The 21,060-nt window shown below is 41.4% G+C and overlaps 1 protein-coding gene across 5 annotated transcripts in view; it reads left to right on the forward strand.

Annotated features, from left to right (window-relative positions):
• ULK4 (unc-51 like kinase 4) overlaps positions 1–21,060 on the forward strand; it is a 428,077-nt gene that overhangs the window by 131,089 nt on the left and 275,928 nt on the right. For all 5 annotated transcript variants that reach the window (XR_012901902.2, XM_006131810.5, XM_025189026.3 and 2 more), the window contains exon 23: positions 17,008–17,141. Coding sequence is in view for 4 of the 5 variants with exons in the window: in XM_006131810.5 (XP_006131872.3) it covers positions 17,008–17,141 (134 nt within the window). In the remaining variant the exon portion in view is untranslated. The remainder of the gene's footprint in view (positions 1–17,007; positions 17,142–21,060) is intronic.

Raw genomic sequence — 21,060 nt, forward strand, 5'->3', positions numbered from 1 at the left:
GAAAGTGTCCGTCTGCTATGTACATTGGACAAACGTCTGAGACACTTTGCCAAAGAATCAATGCCCACAAAACAGATATTAGACAAAATCACAAAGAAAAAACAGTTTCTTGCCATTTCATCCAGAAAGGATATTGTCTCAACGACTTGATTACCTGCATCCTGCTTCAAAGACCTTTTCAGACTACACTTGAAAGAGAATCCTAAGCTTAAACAAAGACATCAATTATCTTACCCATTACAAAGATAGCTTCCCCAATTATCACCTCTAATATCATTAGCTCACAGACGTTTACCTTTCTCCCCTCCGCCCATCTCCCTTCTGTTCTGAAATTTGATTTGTCCTTTTCATATGTGTTCATTTTTCTAATTGTATCCTTTGGTATATATGGTTGTGACAATTTTCTTCCACTATTTGATCTGAGGAAGTGGGTCTGACCCACGAAAGCTCATCACCTAATAAACCATCTTGTTAGTCTTTAAAGTGCTACATAGTCCTGTTTTTTGTTTCAGCTACACCAGACTAACACAGCTACATTTCTATCACTATTAAACAATTAAAGGTCTTTATTCACCAGAGCTGTTATCACTAGTACATTTGAGAAGCACCATATTTATGTATTTAAATACAAAGACATTTCCATTGTAACATGATTGCTATTTCATGTATGTTAGCTAATTTTATAAGTCTTTCAAAGATCTGTTGTACAAGAGAACTAATTTTTTGTCAGTGATTAGAGTAAACCTATTCCATCATTATGGCACTAAAGTACACTGTACAGAGATTGCTTTGACATACTAATATAATCTTGTGACAGATGTCTGTCACATGATTTATAGTACTCTTTTAAAGCATTTTAGTTGAATTGTAATCAGCTAGGGTACATCTAGACTGCACTCTTTCAAAATAAACTATTCCGGGAGATATATTCCAAAATATCTAATTTCAAAATAGCACCTCTACACTACAGGGAAACCTCAAAATTAGTACCAGGAAGTCTCCCCTAATGTGCATGTGCTACCTCAATTTAAAACCCCAGGAAGCACTGGAGGATAATCCTATATCTAGTAGCCCAGTGTCTGTGAGTCTATAATGCTGACGTACATGGCCATGCCCGCTGGCCGTGTATGTCAGCACCCTCCCCCCCTTCCCCTTCCATCGTGGTGCTCTGCGCCGCTCAGCTGGGCCCCAGAGTGGGAGCAAGCGGTGGCAAGTGGCCACTTACCGCAACTTGCTCCCCCGCTGGGGCCCAGCTAAGGGGCGCAGCACTCAGCGCCATGGCGGGAGGGGAAGGGGGGGCAGTGACGTACGCGGCCACGCCCCCTGCTTGCGTATGTCAGTGCCCCGCCCCCCTTCCCTCTGCACGCTGTGCTGCTCCCGTGTACGTTAACGCCCCGCCCCCCTCCCTCGTGGCAGCCCAGATGAGCAGGCAGCACTCAGCCGAGTGCCATGGAGGGAGGGAAAGGGAAGGGAAAGGGGGGCAGGGAGAGACGGAGGGGATAGAGAGGCAGGAGGAGAAGAGAAAGGGAGAGTGAGAGGCAGGAGTGGGAGAAGAGAAAGAAAGAGACAGAGAGAGAGGCAGGAGGCGGAGAAGAGCTGAGGGTAGGGGGAGGCAATAGGGGGAGAGAGAGAGAAAGAGATGGAGCAAGAGAGCTCAGGAGAGAAGACCTGAAAATCCCATCTTATAATGGTCTAATTGGCTAGTTACTTAGAATGGCCCTGGTGAGGAGCTATTTTGAAATAGCAGCAGTGCAGCATCCACACTGCCATTATTTTGAAATAGCTCTTTCAGAATAGGCGTTATTCCTTATAGAATGAGGTGAAGCACTGGAATGGAATTTTGTAACTAATAAGTCAGTTATAATAAATGTATGTTATAGCAAAAGTTTGGATTAAACTTAAATACAAGATGTAGGCCTCACAGAGGGCCAGGCAACTTTGTTATCTTAGCTCCAGTTCTGTTTGATGTTAGCATGTTAAAGTGAAAGGAAGGAATATTGTAATACATAGTGATGTTAGTGATAGTAAGGCCTTATAGTAGACAGAAAGAAGTTTAATGTTGAAAGATTTTGTAACTTTGTTAAAGTGACTTGGACGTGCCCCTTTGTTCCATGCTGCAATTCTGTAAATGTATTGTTTGTGTGAATGAGAGAATGTTTTAGGAGTGATAAGTGTGAAGGCCACTGCATGCTCAAATGGTCAGAGGAGGGGTTGAAGACTCAGAAGCACCAAATAAGTATCAACTAAGTGAAAGAACTCAGAAGACGCAGACTACTGGGGCAGACTGACGAACCCTGAAGCTAGAGGCAAGCACCCCTTGATAGGGAACCAATCGCAACTTTTGCTGGAAAGACAACACCCCTAAGGGGTCGTCAGCATACTGACATCAGAAGACTGTGAGAACAACTTCTTCCCAATAAGCATGTCGTAGAAAGATGGATTGTGATGCTAAATGACTGATTAAGGCCTGACAAGGCAAAATGCATAGACTTGCATGGAAGGAAAATCCTATAAAAGATGAGGGGTCTTGTATGGTTCTTTGGGTTCTGTCCTGCTAAGATCAAGACAAGGAGGGGCATCAGTCGGGACTGATATGAACCCAGCTCCTATTTCACACCTGACCTATCTGGCCAATAGGTTGGGCCGAGCAACAGACTGGTAACTATTCCATCAGCGGGGGGTGGGGTGGGGTAGTTGGGTGTGTGTGTATGTAAATACATATGCTACTTTGTTATACAGTAGAGTCCCAATTATCCAACCTAAATGGGACCGACAGGTGGTCGGATTACTGAATATGTTGGATGATAAGGACTCAACTGTAGAGCGGCATCAGCTGCTCCAAGAGAGCAACGGGGCAGCTGATGCCGCTCTTGCCGGGGACGAAGCGCCAGCGGCAGGAGCAGCATCAACAGCTCCACGGCACGGGGCGGGAGAATGGCCCTGCTCGCTGCCCTGTTGCTCTCTTGGAGCAGCTGATGCCGCTTCTGCCGGAGCAGAAGCGGTGCTGTCAGGATCGGCATCAGCTGCTCCTACAGAGCAAGGGGCAGTGAGTGGGGCTGTTGTCCCGGCTCGTCTGACCCTGCAGCTCCTGGGTACAAAGTCCCCGGGAGCTACAGGGTCGGATAAAGTGGAGTGTTGGATTACCGAGTGACGGATAATCTGGACTTCACTGTATTGTCAATAAATGTGGCATGTTGCCTTCTCCCCCCCTGAAAAAGATGCCGTGTACTTCTTATAAGCATAACAGGGGTTTACAGAAATCTGAATAAGTTGCTCATTATTTTGAATTTATTTCAAAATAACAGAATTGCTGAGTTGATACTAGCATTGTTATTTTGAAATAACTGTGCTGTGTAGACACACCCCTATTGATATAGTACTATTAGCCTTAGAACATTTTTACTGCTGGTGATTTTAAAATGGATGATAGCAGGATATTCTAACAGTGGTGTTAGAATTTGATATATAAATTTGTGTTTAGTTCATACTTTTTTTCCACAGTGACCTTTTTCCCCTGAAGCTATTATTTCCTATTTCTTTTCCTTTGCCGTTATGTGATGTATGGCTTTTTTTTTTACTTGCTCTTTGTTTAACTCCAGATGAGGGTACTTCAAATATGACTTAAGTCAAAAGAAATAAGGACTCAGTGTCTTCAGATCAGCTCTCTGTTCTTAAAGTCTACTATAATATGCTGTAAGTTCTTCCCAAGTTATCTTCAAACCATTAGTTTACTTAAATACAAGTTTCAGATCATTTTGTGAAAATGTTGGTTAAACTCAGGCAGGTGGCGTAGTCCTAAAATGTGTTTTCCCCCCAAAAAATGTTGTAGTCCACTCTTTGGTCATGTCGGCATCCAACTAAGAAAATGAGGAGACGTTGCACATGTTCTATTTATTTGCAGTCTTCAGCATGTATGCAATGCTTCTGGTAGAGATCATGAAACGTCTTCATTTTCAGTTTCATTAGTAAGCTAACAGTGCTTAGCTCTGTCTTTCTCAGTTAACCTCGATTCTTCGTTCTTTTTGCTTTTCCATTCCTTTGCTGACACAGGGTCCTGTTCCTCCAGAAAAAGAGGGTTGTTGGTGTTGGGTAGAGGGGAGGGAATATTGTGAAGAATTTATAGGAGTTGTGATTGCTCACTCCACGGAGAAAAGTGATAGAAATGTAGCCGTGTTAGTCTGGTGTAGCTGAAACAAAAAAACAGGACTATGTAGCACTATAAAGACTAACAAGATGGTTTATTTAACCATTTAAATAAACCATCTTGTTAGTCTTTATAGTGCTACATAGTCCTATTTTTTGTTCCACAGAGAAAGTATTCTTCCATTTGTTTCCCGGAATGGTAATCTCTAGGTTGTGTTAGTTCAATTGCTGCCACTGAATTGCTAGGTAAACTGTCTTTGTCTGGCCTGGAGATTACAGCCTCATCACTGTGGTATGACCCTATTTACTCTTGCTATCTGACTGTTTAGGAAAGACATGTGGAAAGACACATGTTGAAGAGTCCATGGCTCTAGAAATTGGTTTCTCTCACAGATTGCAATAGCTCTAGATTTGTGATGCAAGATACTTCTGGGAGCTTCTAATTATTTAAGACTAGAATTGAAGCATCAGCAGCCCACTTTTTTTTTCTTTTTCATTGACTTGCTTTTGGAAGCATGGAGGTCAATGGCCATTCTTTAAACTTCATATACCATATATGTATGACCTTTTTGTCTACTCTGTTGATAACTATCCATGAAACAGTATATTGCCTTTACATATATTTTTGGTACTTCAACAGAGGAATAGCTCTGGTAGACCAACAGTGACCACCTTCATGTGGTTTGGGATAGACAATATTGTAACAGCAAATTGGAAAGTATGGGTGAGTTGGTTATGACTTGTTGGTCACTAGGCAATTGAATAGATGTTATAATCAAATATATCTTATCTATGTCTTAATGTAAACCACGGTTCTTCTCTAATTCTTGAAAGTTTTTTCAAGCAGATAAGCCATGTTCCAATATAAGCCCCTGGCCCGGTGATTAGATTGTAGTATTGTTTTGATTAAGCATCTCTTTGTGATGCAGTGATCAACTGAAGTTTTTATCTTAAGTATATCCTATAAATTATGTGACAAGCAATACAGGATAGCACTTTTTAAAATGGTGGTACTTAAATTGTTTTCTGAATCTGACAAAATACTTTATCCACATACCCTGACTATATTTCTAAATTTAGCTCCAAACAGAGGGACAATTAAATTTCTGAAGCTACATTATTTCCAGATCTTTAAAAAAAAAAGTTCCCATCCTCCAGATTTATACTTGTGCTTAATTTTATATTTCATGCATTAACTCATTGGTTTAAATGGGTATACTTATAATGCATGTAGTTAGCATGTGTGTAAATCTTTCAAGTTCAGGACTAAAATTAATTTCAGATTCTTATTTAGCTTAAGGACACATGGTTGTGAAGCAAAACAAATTAAAAATAGCTTCTTATATATCTGAGATTTAGACATTGCCTTGACCAATAGAGATTATAATCATTTATGTAGTTCTTTTGTATTTTAATACATTGTTAAAATCTGGAGCAAATACCTATTCTATATGATATTTTGGAAGTATTTTACAAGTTTTTTACCAGTATTTTCTGGATGTGCATACATTTTCTCACTGGTTGGTCAACACTTTGTTTTTCAGTTGATGAAAACATCACTTCATAGTCAGTCATTATTTTACAGATTAAGGATTTTTTTACAGCCAAGTTAATACTGTAAGATTAACATTAATGATGTTAATATAGGGAATGCCATTGAGATTATATATATATATAAATTATCTCAATGGCATTCCTTATATTGCCACAAGCAGTTACCCAGTAAAAGAAGGAAATCAAGTGGGTTTGGTATGATTTGTACTTAGGAAATATATGGTGGCTGCTAGTGATTATTCCTTCATCCTCAAAGTATTTGTAAATTAAATGATTTATATATTTCCAAGTAGTGTCCCAGGTATCAAGTCAGACTGACTGATCTATAATTCCCTGGGTCCTCCTTCCCCCTCCCCTCCTTTTAAAGATGTGTACTGCATTAACCCCTCTCAAGTCTTCCAGGACCTCTCCTGTCATTCCAACTAATTTTCATTACAATAGCTAAACTTTTGAGTTGTTTTGGTAGACAAAGTTTAGATTAAAATCATTCTTCAGTTAAACAGAACCTAAGTCAATTCATGCTTTATATTCTTCTTTGAATAACAGGGTTATTTTAGAATCATGTCATAAGTGCAAATTTAATTGCTATATTATTTATTCATAACTTATTACCAAATTAAATAGGGAAAATCACATTATGATCCTTGTTTAAATATTTCATATGTAAGTATGATGGGTGGAATTGCAGCATATTGCAGTATAATGTACAAATATTGAATTTTCCTATTGAAAAATCTTTTGCCTGAGTAATAATGGTAAATTGTTAAAAATTGCTGATAGGTGCAAATTGTTTATAGTTGCTCAGTGTTGGTGAACTTAGTGTATTGTATCAGAGACCATACAGCAGTGGTCCCCAGCGTGGTGCCCGCGGGGGCCATGGCGCCCGCTGGGGCATTTATATGCACCTGCCAAGTGACCAGGGCCGGCCTGAGCCATTCTTGCACCCTGGGTTCCCGGCTCATACGTGGCCCCACCCCTAGGCACCTGGCAGCCCCAAAAGGTTCGGGACCACTGCCATACAGTATATTAGCTGAAAATGAAAGCAGTGGAGATGTTATTAAGAAAAGAAACTGAATATTAGGAACAAAATTCCCTTGTGCTCAGTGTGCAATGTGCAGCGCAGTGTGCAATGTGCAGCACTATGCACCACTTGTGAATGACAGGGATCAGTGACAATAGATGCAGGCTTCTATTATTTTTAGCCAGTTGGTCTCAAATGTTTAAATTTCATAACAGGGTTATGTCTCAAGTCAAACTGTCCTTCCGGTTAATAGTGGAAAAAATGGGAAAGTCCTTAATGTTTTCTCTGCTACCTGCCTTCAGTCTTTTCACTGTTCAGATCCCAAACAGTCAGCATATCAATAAACCAAACAAAACCTGTGTGCATTTGTCAGCAAAGATTATTGCACAAACTGACTGCATTTGTCCTTGAACTTTTCAAAATTCCAATGAAATTATTCTAGGTCCATCATTTTCTGTCATCATAGAGCCATCTAGCCGTACTAGCCCACCCAAGACCCTGTTGTAGGGATGAGAATTAATCAGTGAAAGCCCTCTTCTTTGAGGTCAAGCCTATTGGATGATTCTTGAAACAGGACAGCACTGCATTCCAGGCCCTTGGGGCAGTATCTGGGAAGGCCAACACACTCTAATTCCCACTTAAGCTTGATTGTTGAGGATGTAACCACTATTAAATGGTTCATAGGCTTTGTTCTGCCCATGTATATAAGAGTGTATTTCACCCAGCTGAAATGAACATTTGACTCCTAATAGTTATAGATACAAGAATGATATCAGAAATAATTTGTACAAATCACAATTTAAATGCTCTACTTGTGTATGTAATTTGAATAAAATCTGGTGCAAATGTATATTTCCTTGATGGGGGGGGGAGGGGAGAGCTGTTTCTCTGGTCCTGAAATAGTTAGGAAAATATACACATTTACCCCTCCTTTACAATACCCATGCTTGAGATTTTTACCTAGGGAAATGGAAATAACTCTGAGAGAACCTGTCAGTGGAACTCCTAATTGTCTGGAGGGCCCTCAGTGAGTATTACAAAGCATGTCCTACAAAAGAGTGAGACAAGGTCTTGGAGTCATTGCAGACCCTCTTTAATAGCAGTATAGACAATGTGCTAGGTCAGAGAACTCCAATTAGGTCACAGTAAGTTGCCATTTACTGCATTGGGTAGATCTGTGATTACTATATAAAGATTATTACCAAGAAATGAGATTAGCATATTCAGAGACGTATACATACTGCAATTATGCACCATCTCTCATTGAGCATGATGGGAGCTGGTTGCAGAAATCTTACACGTATTTGAAAATCCCACTCTTAACTAATGAAATCTACTTTCTGCTCTGATTTAGTTTCATCTTCACTATGCCACTTTATCCATCCCTGCAGACTGTGCTGCTTGCCACCAAATTATTTCTGTACTGCCTAAGTTGTGTCAGCAGGATGTGGGCAGGTTTTCAGTGCTTAAGATTGCCATTCATGTACTTCATTTTTAAGACTGTCTGTAGTTTCATCTTAACTCCTTTTATTTTGTATTATTCTTATCTGGTTACAAAAAGTATTAAACATAATATTTCTTCCTCATATTTTATATAAAATCTCTTTATGTAGCTGAATAATAAGTAATTTTTGAAACTCTATCAAATTCATAAAAACCTCATACTTTTCTGCTATGAGATATGTTCAGAAGTTGAGAGCTTATTTCATTTGCTGTACCAACAGGGGATTTATAGACTAATTTTCATTCTTTTTTTTTCCCCTTTCTGTGATCATATGTCAGCTGCACCGTATCAGAAATCTCCCACTGCAGCACAAGAGATAAAGTTTTGACTGGACTTGCACATTAACCTAGAACTTAAGTAGATTCCTATAACTGAAATTCCTATTAAATTATCAGAATACAATATCTAGCTTCCTTACTGGATAATATACTAAGCTGTCATGTCTGTTTGTTTTTACATGCTCTATATTTTACAAGGAGTGTTCTTTGTTCTAGTGAATGTCTATCAGATTATTTACCTTAACTTCATTTGAGTCCACTAAAATGTTTTTCCTGTTTTCATAGATATTGACTCCATGGGTGTTCTGTGGCTCAAGCAACTACTGAAAAAAATAAGGGGTACTCAGCACCCACCAGCCACACTGGCTCTGGGACTGGTCGCTGATCAGCTGTTAAGCAGGCAGGAAGCACTGAATGGATAGAGGAGGCAGAGAGTGGAGAATGGGTGGGGAGCCTTGAGGATAGAGGCAGGAAATGGTGGAGTGAGGGTGGGGCCTCAGTAGATAGGATGAAGTAGGGGCAGGACTTTGGCGTAGAGGTCAGATGGAGCATACACCAGGAAAAATACGAGTCAGCACCTGTGCTTGTAGTCATATTTTCTAGTGTGATTTATTTCTAGGAAGGCAAAATGATATAATAGTAGAGTAACCTGAAATTTGGAATTTTATATTCATCATTACATTTATATGGTTATTCTCACAGTGAGCTCAGGGTGAAACAATCTGTTTTGTAGACTTAACATTGCCTTGGTTAATGTTGTTTTGTTGTTACATTGCAAAATGTTAAACGATCATATGCTCTGATAGCATTGTTCCCTTATAACATCATTCACCTGCCAGCTTTGTCTACTGCTTGAAAGATTTTCTGGAAAAGCAGCCCTTCCTCAGGTCGTTTGGGCTCCACGGTCCCCTGAGTGAGAGGTGGGGAGGGGGAGGAGAAGAGAAAGAGAGAGATGGAAAGAGAGGCAGGAGGCAGAGGAGAGCTGAGAGAGAGAGGGTGGGAGGCAGTAGAAGGAGGAGAGAAAAGAGAGAGAGAGAGAAACAGAGCAAGAGACTGGAGGCTCAGGAGAGAAGACCGACGTGGAGGAGAGACCTGAAAATCCCGTCTTATGACGGGCTAATTGGCTAGTCTTTATATAATGATTCTTGCTGTGGGAGTGATTTTAATGTTTGAATTACTTGAGCACAGTTATTGTCTGTTAGCATATAATGTAGAGTTTGCTGCTACTTAGGTTTAAGTACGTATTGCTGCTATATGGGGTGCTTTGTTTGGTTAATGATTTTTTCTCCTATGTTCTCTGGTCTCCCTTCTCCCAAATTATTGCCAAAATATAATCATTTTAAATACAGATTTATACTTACATTGGTTTCACTGTATGATTCACCAAAATGGTCTTCAGACAAATAGTTAGCTGATTGACTTCAGTTAGCCATACTTTGGGAAAGTTTTATCTCTATACTGGACATAATGCAACACATTTGTTGCAATGAAAAATACAGGAGATGTTTAAGAAAAACAATTGTTACTATAAACATATATAATAAATATATAGTAATATATTTTTCTAATATAAATGTTTCCTCGTTGTGTAAGGAATGAGAATACAACACACAAGAAAATATAAAGTTGGAATTTTGGTAACATATGGAATCTTTTCTGAGATTGCCGAAAAAAGGACAGAGATTTTGTTTGTTTGAAACATTCAGTGAAAACGGATGAATGCTAAAAAAAAATATTTTTTAAATCAGACCATTTATGTATGATATGTCTCTATCTGGACGAGGAACCTATCTCTTGGTACCCAATTTTGAAAATCTTGCCCACTATTAATAATGTAGTTGCTCCCCAAACTGTACAGTTTTGATCTTCAGAAATGATAGTTTCTTTGGGAAGCTGAACCAGTGCTCAAGAAAAATACTTATTTTATTAATTGTTTTGTACCTTGAATGCACAAAACACAATTCATTATTACATTAAACCTAGGAAATAATTACAACTGAGCCAGAATTATATCACTGATCTTCCTTTTTATACATAGAAAATGTGTTCAGAATAATCATATGGTTTGTGGTGGTGTAAAAATGGTTAAAAACATAGATTGTTTTCTGTATAACCCTTAGGGTGCTATACGTTGGAGTGATGGAGCATGACATAACATAGCTGTGGCTAGGAAGTTAAATTGATTTGCATGCTCAACTTTCAGAGAATGCTTGATTAATCCTAACTGTTAATACCATATCTGTTTTATTAATATTGGCCGTCCTTTATTCACTTTGTGTCCCTTTGAGTGCATTTGAGACATATGTTTTGTTATGCATGCAATAAGTATGATACTTTTATAGGCCCAGAATTGCCATACAAACAAATCAGGCTTTGGTAAATAATTCTGTGGTAGGGTTTCTGGGCATCCAGGTGTTTGTTCTTGGGGTTTTGTTTTGTTTTGTTTATTTTGGCTCCAGTCAGCTTCGCTAAAAATGCAGTTGACCGCAGCAAGGCGGGAAGGCTCTGTGGTCAGCTCTCTATTGCTCTCAGAAAGGGCCGACATGTCCTTCCGACTATTAAGTGGAGGGATAGCCTGGAACAGTCATGTGCTGTCCCCTCACACAGACACCACTCTGAGCACTAGCATTAGAGCTCCCATTGTCTGGGAACTACCATGTAGTTATGTGGATTTGGTAGGACTTCGGTAAGTTAATCAATGCTATCAAATAATGTAAGGAAACAATGGTGATCCTTTTTAGAATGAATAGTCCACCTTTGGCTTCTTTGTGGAAAAGAAGAACATAACTTTGAAAACAGGAAGGCATTGCATGTGGAGAGAAAGAGAGAGAGAGAGAGAGAGAGAGAGAGAGATGGCCATACTCAGGAGCTTTCTATGTATTTGTACTTTCCCCAGAATGAGTAAAAACATATATCTGATGCTTCCCAAACTCTCTTTATATTGGATTTTGCAAGAGCTAATTCATAGAATCATAGAATCATAGAATAATAGGACTGGAAGGGACCTCGAGAGGTCATCGTAAATAAATTCCTTCGTAAATAAATAAGCATCAAACATTTCATGCTAGACTTCACTCAACAGCTTGTTTAGGTAATGTGTAGACAATTCTAAACGTATATTCAAACTGAATAAAACATGACATGAGAAACCAAAATGCCATATTTTTCTTTAAACTTAATATTTGGTTAAACATATTCTTTTGGAGAGAGAACTTATCTAAATAATTTGAATAGATTATTTTGTTTTAATTATTCAAGACAATTGAAACTGTCTAATATACAGTATAATATGTACCGTTTTAATAAAAGTTGGAGTTGAATGATGAGATGGGCTTTTGAATAGTTAATGTGTTAAATGTAATCAAAATTGACTGAAATTGAATAAATCTTACTGAGAGTCCAAGGAAAATAGCTAGAATATGTCCTGGTATTCTTTGGCAAGTGTAGCTGGATCTGCTGCATGTAGCTGCTGTGGAAAGAACAAGTAAAGGGTTATTGAATGTATCATTTATTCCCCCCCTTCCCCACTTTCCATGTAAATCACTATAAAATAAAGGTTTTTATGGTATTTCAAAATATCCAATCTTGTCATTGCTTAGGAGCCTGATACTACAAACTCTTCACCAGGTGAATAGTTCTCATTCCAGTTAATAATTTCAGTGAATAATCTTATTTTATAATGGGACTGTTTGCCTGCCTAAATAAAGGTTTGCAGGACTTGTCCCTAATGTACCACATGATTGCAGAAGAAGAAGTTTAAATCCAGTGATTTTCAGCATCTTTAGACAAGGATACATTTTGATTTCTGAACTACTGTGCCACTTTAGGTCCAACCCTGACCAGTAAGGGATTGTCACTGTCTGCCCTATAGCCCTGAGCACTCTGTACTGTGCAGCCTTCCTTCAGAGCTCAGACACCAGCAACATGCTCAAAGTACAATAACCTCACTCTGGCTTCCACCAACCTTGGTTACTCCTGTCAGGGTGACCCCAACACTCATACACTCCCAAATTTCCCCTAAATCACGTGACCTGTAGAGCTTACTGAACACATAACAAAAGTTAAATTCAGTGCTCCCTTATAGAGGAGTATTCAGCAGTTTACCCCCTTCACTGGGATTAGCAAACACTATTTTAATGAATGCAGTCACTTGGTTTATAGTAAAAGTAAAATAAGTTTATTTAACTAAAAGACAGGTTTAAGTGATACTAAGTAGAAGGACTAAAAATAGAAAGAATTACAAGCAAACTCAGTGAAAATGTGATTCTAAGACTAAGTCTTGATTCTCTTCTTCAAAGAAATGTTTATAATCCAGTCTCTTCCAGCATTGCTGACCATATTTTTTGGCCAAGATCCCTCAAAGTGCTCAGTTATTCTCTCTCTCCTGATGAAGGATACCAAAACATCTTTTCCTTTTTCTCTCTATCTTCCCAAAATTCATTGACCTTTCTTCAGGAAGCACGAGGATTTCTTGGGAGTACATTCTCCATCCCCCAATGAGATTAAGTGGTCATCTTTCTTCACATGCTCTCCTTATGGCTTTGTTTGCCTTAATGAAAAAGCACATTTACAAGTGACTTTGGTCACAACTTTAGCTTAATTTACTAAATAGCTGCCTTCCCTCCTGTCTGGAAGAAAATCTCTTTCTCCCTTAGTGTGGTCACAGACTTAAAAGCATAATATCAGTGAATATTCATAATTCCTTGTACAATATGAATATATACATTTCACAGGAGTATTAATCACCAGTGTGTCACCAGTTTTTAAATTATATATAATACCTTTTAGATACAGATTATGACAATAGAGCAGGGGTCCCCACCTTTTTCGGTCCTCGTACCTCCTTGGCTTTTAGTAAACCTTCCTGTACCCCCTATTCAGTATGAAAGGAAATTAATTCTAGACTCTAGAATCCACAACTTTTTTCACTAACACTACTACTTTTGGAATACAGGCAGTCCCTGGGTTACGTACAAGATAGGGACTGTAGGTTTGTTCCTGAGTTGAATCTGTATGTAAGTCGGAACTGGCGTCCAGATTCAGACACTGCTGAAACTGACCGCCAGTTCTGACTTACTTACAGAATCAACTTAAGAACCCCAGGCGTCCCCAAGTCAGCTGCTGCTGAAACTGATCAGCAGCTGATTCCAGGAAGCCTGGGGCAGAGCAACTCTGCCTGGGGCTTCCTGTAGTCAGCGCTGGTCAGTTTCAGCAGAAGCTGACTTGGGGACGCCTGGGGCAGAGCAGCTGGGGTGCTGCTGGGTTGCTCCAGTAGCACCGCTCCTCGGTGCTACTGGAGCAACCCAGCAGCACCCCATCTGCTCTGCCCCAGGCGTCCTGATTCAGCCGCTGCTGAAACTGACCAGCAGCGGCTGAATCAGGACCTGGGGCAGAGCAGCTGGGGTGCTGCCGGGTTGGTCCAGTAGTGCCCAGAGCGGGCGCTGCAGGACCAATCGGCAGCGCCCCAGCTGCTCTGCCCCAGAGTCCAAAACAAAAGCCTGGTCTGCTGGGGGGGGGGGGAGGGAGCACACTAGCTGCGCCCCCCCCCCCCCCGCAGACCAGGGACACGGGGAGCAGAGCCGCAGCGGGATGCCGCGCCTCTGAGGCTTTGCTCTGGCAAAGCCTCAGAGGCGAGGGACCCCGCCGCGGCTGCGGCTTCAGTCTGGGTGCCTGTGGTCTGCTGGGGACGGTCCCCAGCAGACCACAGGCTCCCGGACTGAAGCCGCAGCAGCGGCGGTTCCCCGCGCCTCTGAGGCTTTGCTCAGGCAAAGCCTCAGAAGCGCGGGAACCCGCCCGGTGCCCCTGGTCTGCTGGAGATGGTCTCCAGCAGACCAGGGGCACCGGAGCAGCTTACGAACGGGGCTTTCTCGCCCCGACCTCCGGGGCGAGAGAGCCCCGTTCATAAGTGCGGATCCGACATAAGTCGGATCCGCGTAAGTCGGGGACTGCCTGTATTTCATTAGGATAATCTAGTTATTTACCAAATATTCCCCGTACCCCCTTGACAAGCTTCTCATACCCCCTGGGGGTACACGTACCTCCGGTTGGGAACCCTTGCAATGGAGTATTAGGTGTAGTGAGTATGTCAGGCCTAAGAGAAATTGCTGTCAGACAGTACAAAATAGTGAACCATCACTGGGCCTTTCTGACATACTTATTTAACTTGAAAAATAGTGGTTGGGTGAGTAAGCGTGAGGTGCATGCGTATTATAGTTGTTGCTGTCAGTACATTCTGCGAGTCTTGCAGTGTGGCGCAATGTGTGATGTCACTGTACACGGTTGTTGTTGGCAATAACAATTGGTGCTTGTACATTGTTCTGGTTCCGGTTGTGGGTCTGTCGATGTCCTTTGCAGCCACTGCAAACATCACCGCCGTTCCTGTCGACCTGGTGTTATTTACAAGAAGAATTATAGCAGTATATAAGATAAGTACAAGAAAAATAATTTAAAATATGTCAAAAAGAAAAGTGCAAGGTGTTTGGGAGAAGTTAAAAAAGAAAAAAACAGGCGATCTTACAAGCCGAAGTGAAAAAATGTCAGAAATTAACAGACATATTTTTGGAAACCACTTCTCAATCAGAACAACTCAATTATGAATGACTTAGCATGGAAGAGTAAATTTTTAAAAAATTATTTGATGCGAGAAAGCGGGCCGTTCTCAACCCATTTCCCAGGCCTATTTTGATTGCCAGTCCGCCCCTGGAAGAGATTCTGCCTGGGGAAATGGGCATGCCCTACTACCCTGGCTTCAAAGACTGCACAGCATCTCATAGACCCATGCCAGTCAGTGATCCACATGCTGACTGCCTACGTTGCTTGGGGGAAGGACATATCTTGAACTAGTGTCACATTTGCAAGTCCTTCTGTCCCAGAACTGTTAGAGTGCAGCATCCTTCGTAAAGCACTCTTAATGGAGTCCATGCTGGCCCCACAAGATCAATGGTAGGACTCAGCCAGTGCCTCGGTGCACAGTGCACAAATGGCACAGTGCTGATTGTCGCCCATGGCCCCAGCTAGACCTAGGAAGCTGGGCAGGGGCAAGTCTCCTTGTGAAGATAAGGGAAAGAAAGGTGACTAGCCAGCAGACAAGCTGGAAAAGCCCCAAATGGCCCTGATCTTGGCATCAAGATCACCCTCATCAGTGTTTGGAGGTCTGTCTACCCTCCACGCTTGAGGCCTTCCTTGCCACGCAGGACATAAGTACCATGCTGGTACTGCCCTTGACACCGATGGGGTCCCAGCACAGCTGTAAACCACCATTTGGCCCCAATCTCTTGGCAAGGTCTGATTGCACTGTCCTCCTGTGTTTGAGAGGGGAGTGTTCTGAAGTCCCCATAGGTCTGCACATGAGATACTGGGACACGACGTGCAATCTTCCGCATCACTGGAGTCAGTGCGCAGACCTATGCAGGCACTGCCCCCTGGTACCAGAGGCGCAGAGGAAATAGTGACTCTCTCTACTCACCACGCCGTGGTCAGGACCCCTCTTCATGACATCAGCATCATTCACCATGCCATAGATACTCACCAGCGCTAAGCCTTTCCAGATGCAAAGGTGTGTCCTGCTTCTCCCAGTCCCTGTCCCAGCGCTGTGGAGCTTCTCTCTGTCACCACTCTCTGGACTCGAGTGGTTCTTTGGGCCGTCACAGCTGCTGCACACACTCTGGACATCCCCGGTCTTCAAGGTCTGTGAGTACTAGAGTCCCAGCACCGGGAAGAGCTGACATTCCTACTCCTCATCTTGGGCATCAGCGAGCATCTGTTCCTGCGGCATGGCCTTGGAGGTGGCCTCCATCCTTCCAACCACAAATCTCAGGAAATGCTTGTGATCCTCAAAGATCGCGATATGAAAGACTGCATTCTTGATGTAAAGGGTGGCATACAAGTCCCCTGGATGCGGGTAGGGAATGATAGTGTCTAGGAAGACCATGCGGAACTTGAGTCAGACCAGATATTTGTTGAGGCCCCACAAATCCAATATAGGCCATAAGCCCCCTTTTTACTTTGGGGATTAAAAAGTAGTTATAGTTGAACCCTTTGTTCTCAAACTCCGGTGGTACCCTCTCCACTGCTTTCATTTGGAAATTTCAATATAAATGGAAAATTTTCTGCCTTGCCTAACCAATTTTTGATGGTATAAATAAAAGTAAACTGTCTGAAATTAGTCTCGTATTCTGTTTTTAATGGCCAATTCACTCCTCATCTATGTGCTATATATCCATGTACATTAATTGAGTTGCACTTGCTTATATCAAATTTACTTTGGCTAATTGTATTTGGTTCATCTGCAGTTCCTCATAGAAGAATTAGTTGTTGTTTTTCTTTTTAAACTAACTTTGTTTTAAAGACAAAAATCTAATATTTTCAACAAGTTGCTGAAACAACACATAAATGTCATCGTACTTGTAACTGTGCCCCTGGAAATGCTTGCCTCAATGGCATTTTTAGATACAGTATCTGGGTGTTTTTTTTTTCACGAGGTAATCTTTGCACTTGCTTATATGTAGACTGGTGATGTACATCGAAAGAGACAGCAGAAAGACTACAGCAGGAAAAGAACAGCAAAGCAGCAATGAATACCTGTCAAAATGCTTGGACCTTCTCATCTATCACATTGTGCAGGAGCTGCCAGGAATTCTAGGTAAATTGAGTTGGCTGGCACAGAATTTTTTTTTCTTACTACTTTCCTCACTACCTTCCAGAACATTTTAATAATCTCTTTAAAAAGTACAGTCAGTAGTAAGTGGAAAGATGGTATTTCCTCATTTCCTGTTTATAACAATTGAATATTAATTATTGTTATCATATCTTCCTTTGCATTTGAACCTTGACAAATGTTTTTTTATTTAATATTTGAATCATGGTAGCACACAAGGATCCCAATCTGGACTGAGGCACCATTATACCAAGTGTTATATAAATGTTTTTAAAGACATATTCCCTACCCCAAAGATCTTACAATATAACAGTGAAAGTGACTTGCACAACATGGAAGACGAATGGTGGAATTGTATCTATTATAAAAACATATGTGTAAATGTATACATTTATGTAGGAACATGTATGTCTATGGTGATAGGTAGGACAGATAGCACTACCTATTAAGTGTTCCTGATGCTGTTCATTGTAAAACCCTGTTTTCAGTTGCTTAATTTTAAAATTTTAAGAGTGAAATTTTACATACTAGATTTCTGCTTCAGGATAAATTTTTCTAGAACATTTCAGCCAATACAGTTCAGCTGTCTCTAACAAGGATTTGGAAAATAATTGTTTTTCCCATGTTACATTTTTACACTTCTTAAGGAGTTCTAATGTCCCTATGCTTGGAGCAGAGACTTCAGATTTGCCACGGGAGTGGCCTCAATGTCAGGATGGGTTTTGTGCTAGCCCCATGAAAATCCACTCAAATGTGGCCAAATTCTAAACTGTTGGAGAACTGTAGTTCACATATCCTTCGTAGAGACTTTTTTGATTGTAGCAGGTATTTGCTAAATGGTTCAACCTCACTGAGCATGCTTGAACCTCTCTCAAGTCCTCATGCTGACCAACCTGTGTGTGCACCATCGCCATAGAGCAACTGTGCATACTCCAAGCCAGGACTACAGAGGTGAAGCAGGGCTTTCCCTGTAAAGCAATTGGGGCTGGCCCTAGAAATGAGAGTAGAGAGTCTGTCTTTCCTGTGTTCTCAGTGATCCCTCTGCTGGCACCCAGTTATTGTGGAGGAGGATGCTGTCTGTTTTGAATACTGGGGGCACAACATATGGACCAGGGATTGGGCCAAGGAGTATGGTGAAATTAGGACTACTGGGGGTTAGGAAAGAAAGAAAATGGCAGAGAGATGGACTGGGAGCTAATGAGGGCAAGAGTGTTGAGTGGGAGATATTTGACTGGGGCAAGGAACACTGACATCAGATGAAGACTAGATGGAAACTGATAGAAGAGCCAGAAACTTGGAATCAGAAGGTATGGGACAGGGAAGAGTCAGGGAGCCAAGTGGGGGGGAGAAACTTGTTCCTCTAGAACCTTGAATGGAATCCTAGATTCCTGAGTCTCACCATTCCTTTGCTGTCATCAAATATCTGTGAAACAACTGCCAAAGTGTCTCATTCCCTTGCATCAATCCACAGAGAAGATAGCTGCCTACTACTGCTCTGTTATTCTTTTAGCTCAAGTGACAGAGGTCTGTGTCTGTGAATCTTAAATTACCAATCCTGACCCATGTAGGTGTCAGTTAATGTCACATAATACCGGTTGGACCTCTCTGGTCTGGCACCCTTGGGACCTGATCTGTCCGGAATGAGAGAATTTGCTAGAACAGGGGAGGCCCCTACCATGAGCTACCAAGCTGGAGTCCCAATCAGCACTGCCAGCTGACTCCCGGGCGGTCACAGGCTCCGGTCCTGGTCTTCGCTGCTGCTGACTGCCTGGGACTCGGGCCTGAGTCTTGCGCTGTTGTGAGCTACCACGGGGCTCCGACCCTGCCCCACACTGCTTCAAGAGTCTCCTGGGGGCTCTGGATGCGGACTGCTGAGGGCGCTGGCCTCGGTTGAGCTGCCGACCCTGCTGCCCCTGGACTTTCTGCCATTAGGCTCCCAGGCTCTCTGTTCCAGGAGCATCCATGGTCCTGCACCAGAGAGTGCTAGTTTTTGGAGGTGCAACCTATAATAATTGTTTTTCAATTTCTTTTTAAAATAATTTAGGAAATTAGAAAAAACTTCTGTAAAAGAACGTTGTTGAAGTTGCAAAGTCAAGTAAATTTAGAAAATGCCAGAATAAAGGTTGCCTGTGCAATATAATTTTAACTATTTGCATATATGCATAATGGCACAGACTTTAAATGCATAATCACATTTTTAGCACAAATGATGATCCTACAGAGAGAAACTTCACCACACATACCTCATCCCAAGAACGTTTCCATCCTCTGCACTGAATGAGGCAGGTCCTCTGGGGGGAAAAAAGGTGATCATATAATTAGACAATAACATAATGCACAAAAGAGTTGAATTAAGGTTGTACAGACAGTCTTAATTCTGGTGTTTCCTAACCTTTGAATGCTCTCTTAAAGTTCTTCTAACGTATTTTATATATGAAGTGCCAACTACCCCAATTTTCTCCTGAAGCTGCTATTAATTTTATACTATGTTTACAGATCTTGAGGGGAATTTTGAAGGCTAAAATGCTAATGGCTTTTCTTTTCAAACAGCCAAAGCCCTCAGGGGCATAGTTCTAGACACAGCATACAGTTTGGGAGGAAATACTGAGGTAGGATTTTGTGAGAATTAGACAAGGCAGCATAAGGGGAGCAATGTAATAAGAGAAGAGCAGAAATGAAGATGAGCAGAGACTTGGGAAGGGACTTGCAGGTGAGAACAAGAAATTTGAATTTGACATGGTGATGCAGCCAGTTCAGGGATTGAAGTGGGCTGAACAGGAAGATGTGAGTATTAGGGAGCCCAGAGCAAATAAATATATATAAATCTAGATAAAATGTGATGAGGGGCTGCGTGAGTTTTGGCTTTTTTAAACAAAAACAAACAAACATTGAACTTAAGACAAATCTTGAAGGTCAAAGAGGCAAAATTGTGAAAGGCAAGAGAGGAGTCAAAAATAATCCCCACATTACAGGACTGAGTATGGTGGCGTTATCAAGCCTGACAGAGAATTTGGGTAGTGGAATATGTTAATGAGGAAAAATGTTAAGTACAAGTTTGAAGGCTAGACTTCCATGAAGAGGTGACTTCACAAAGTGATAGAATATGGGATTGGATGGAGAAAATATATTCTAGGATTAGAGTAGTCAATCTGTGAGTCATCAGAGTAAAGATGGCAGTTAAAGTTCAGTTAGCAGGCACGATCTCCCAAATACATGGATCTGAAGGTGGGGTAAAGGACAAAGCCCCTGTAAGTCCGCAGGCAGAGGAGAGTAATACAACTCATCAGCTACATAGTGCAAGAAATGACAATTTATTTCTCATAGTTAATTATTGGCTTTAGTAACGGAAGAGAAAGGGTAGCACTTGCAAAGTGTGATAGGCTAAAAAGTCACCTATCTATTTTTAAAGCTTATTTACAAAGACCATGTAATATTTTGTTTCTCCTGCAAGCTATATCTGTTCGTTGTTTTCCTAACTAACTTATCAGATACCCAAGTATGGTCAATTGCAGGATTGCAGCCTTAAACTGTATATGCTGAGAGTCTTTTTCTCTCTCAAAGAGTATACAGGCAGTCCCCGGGTTACGTACAAGATAGGGACTGTAGGTATGTTCTTAAGTTGAATTTGTATGTAAGTCGGAACTGGTACATATTGTAGGGGAAACATTGGCCAAACATTTCTCCAGAGCTCAGTTTTATTTTCCCACACCTCACTTCCCTCAGTCCTTTATTCTCAAGCTGAGGTGTCTGCTGAGAAAAGCCGCTCCACATCTCCCTGGTCTGCTGGGGGTGGCGCTAGCTTCGCGTCTCCCTGGTCTGTTGGTGGGAAGCAGCTAGTGCGGGGTTGCCTCACCCCGTTTGTAAGTAGGGATCCGATGTAAGTCGGATCCATGTAACCCGGGGG

The sequence above is a fragment of the Pelodiscus sinensis genome, chromosome 2, assembly GCF_052426305.1.
Source record: "Pelodiscus sinensis isolate ZL-2025 chromosome 2, ASM5242630v1, whole genome shotgun sequence".
Lineage (NCBI taxonomy): Eukaryota > Metazoa > Chordata > Testudines > Trionychidae > Pelodiscus > Pelodiscus sinensis.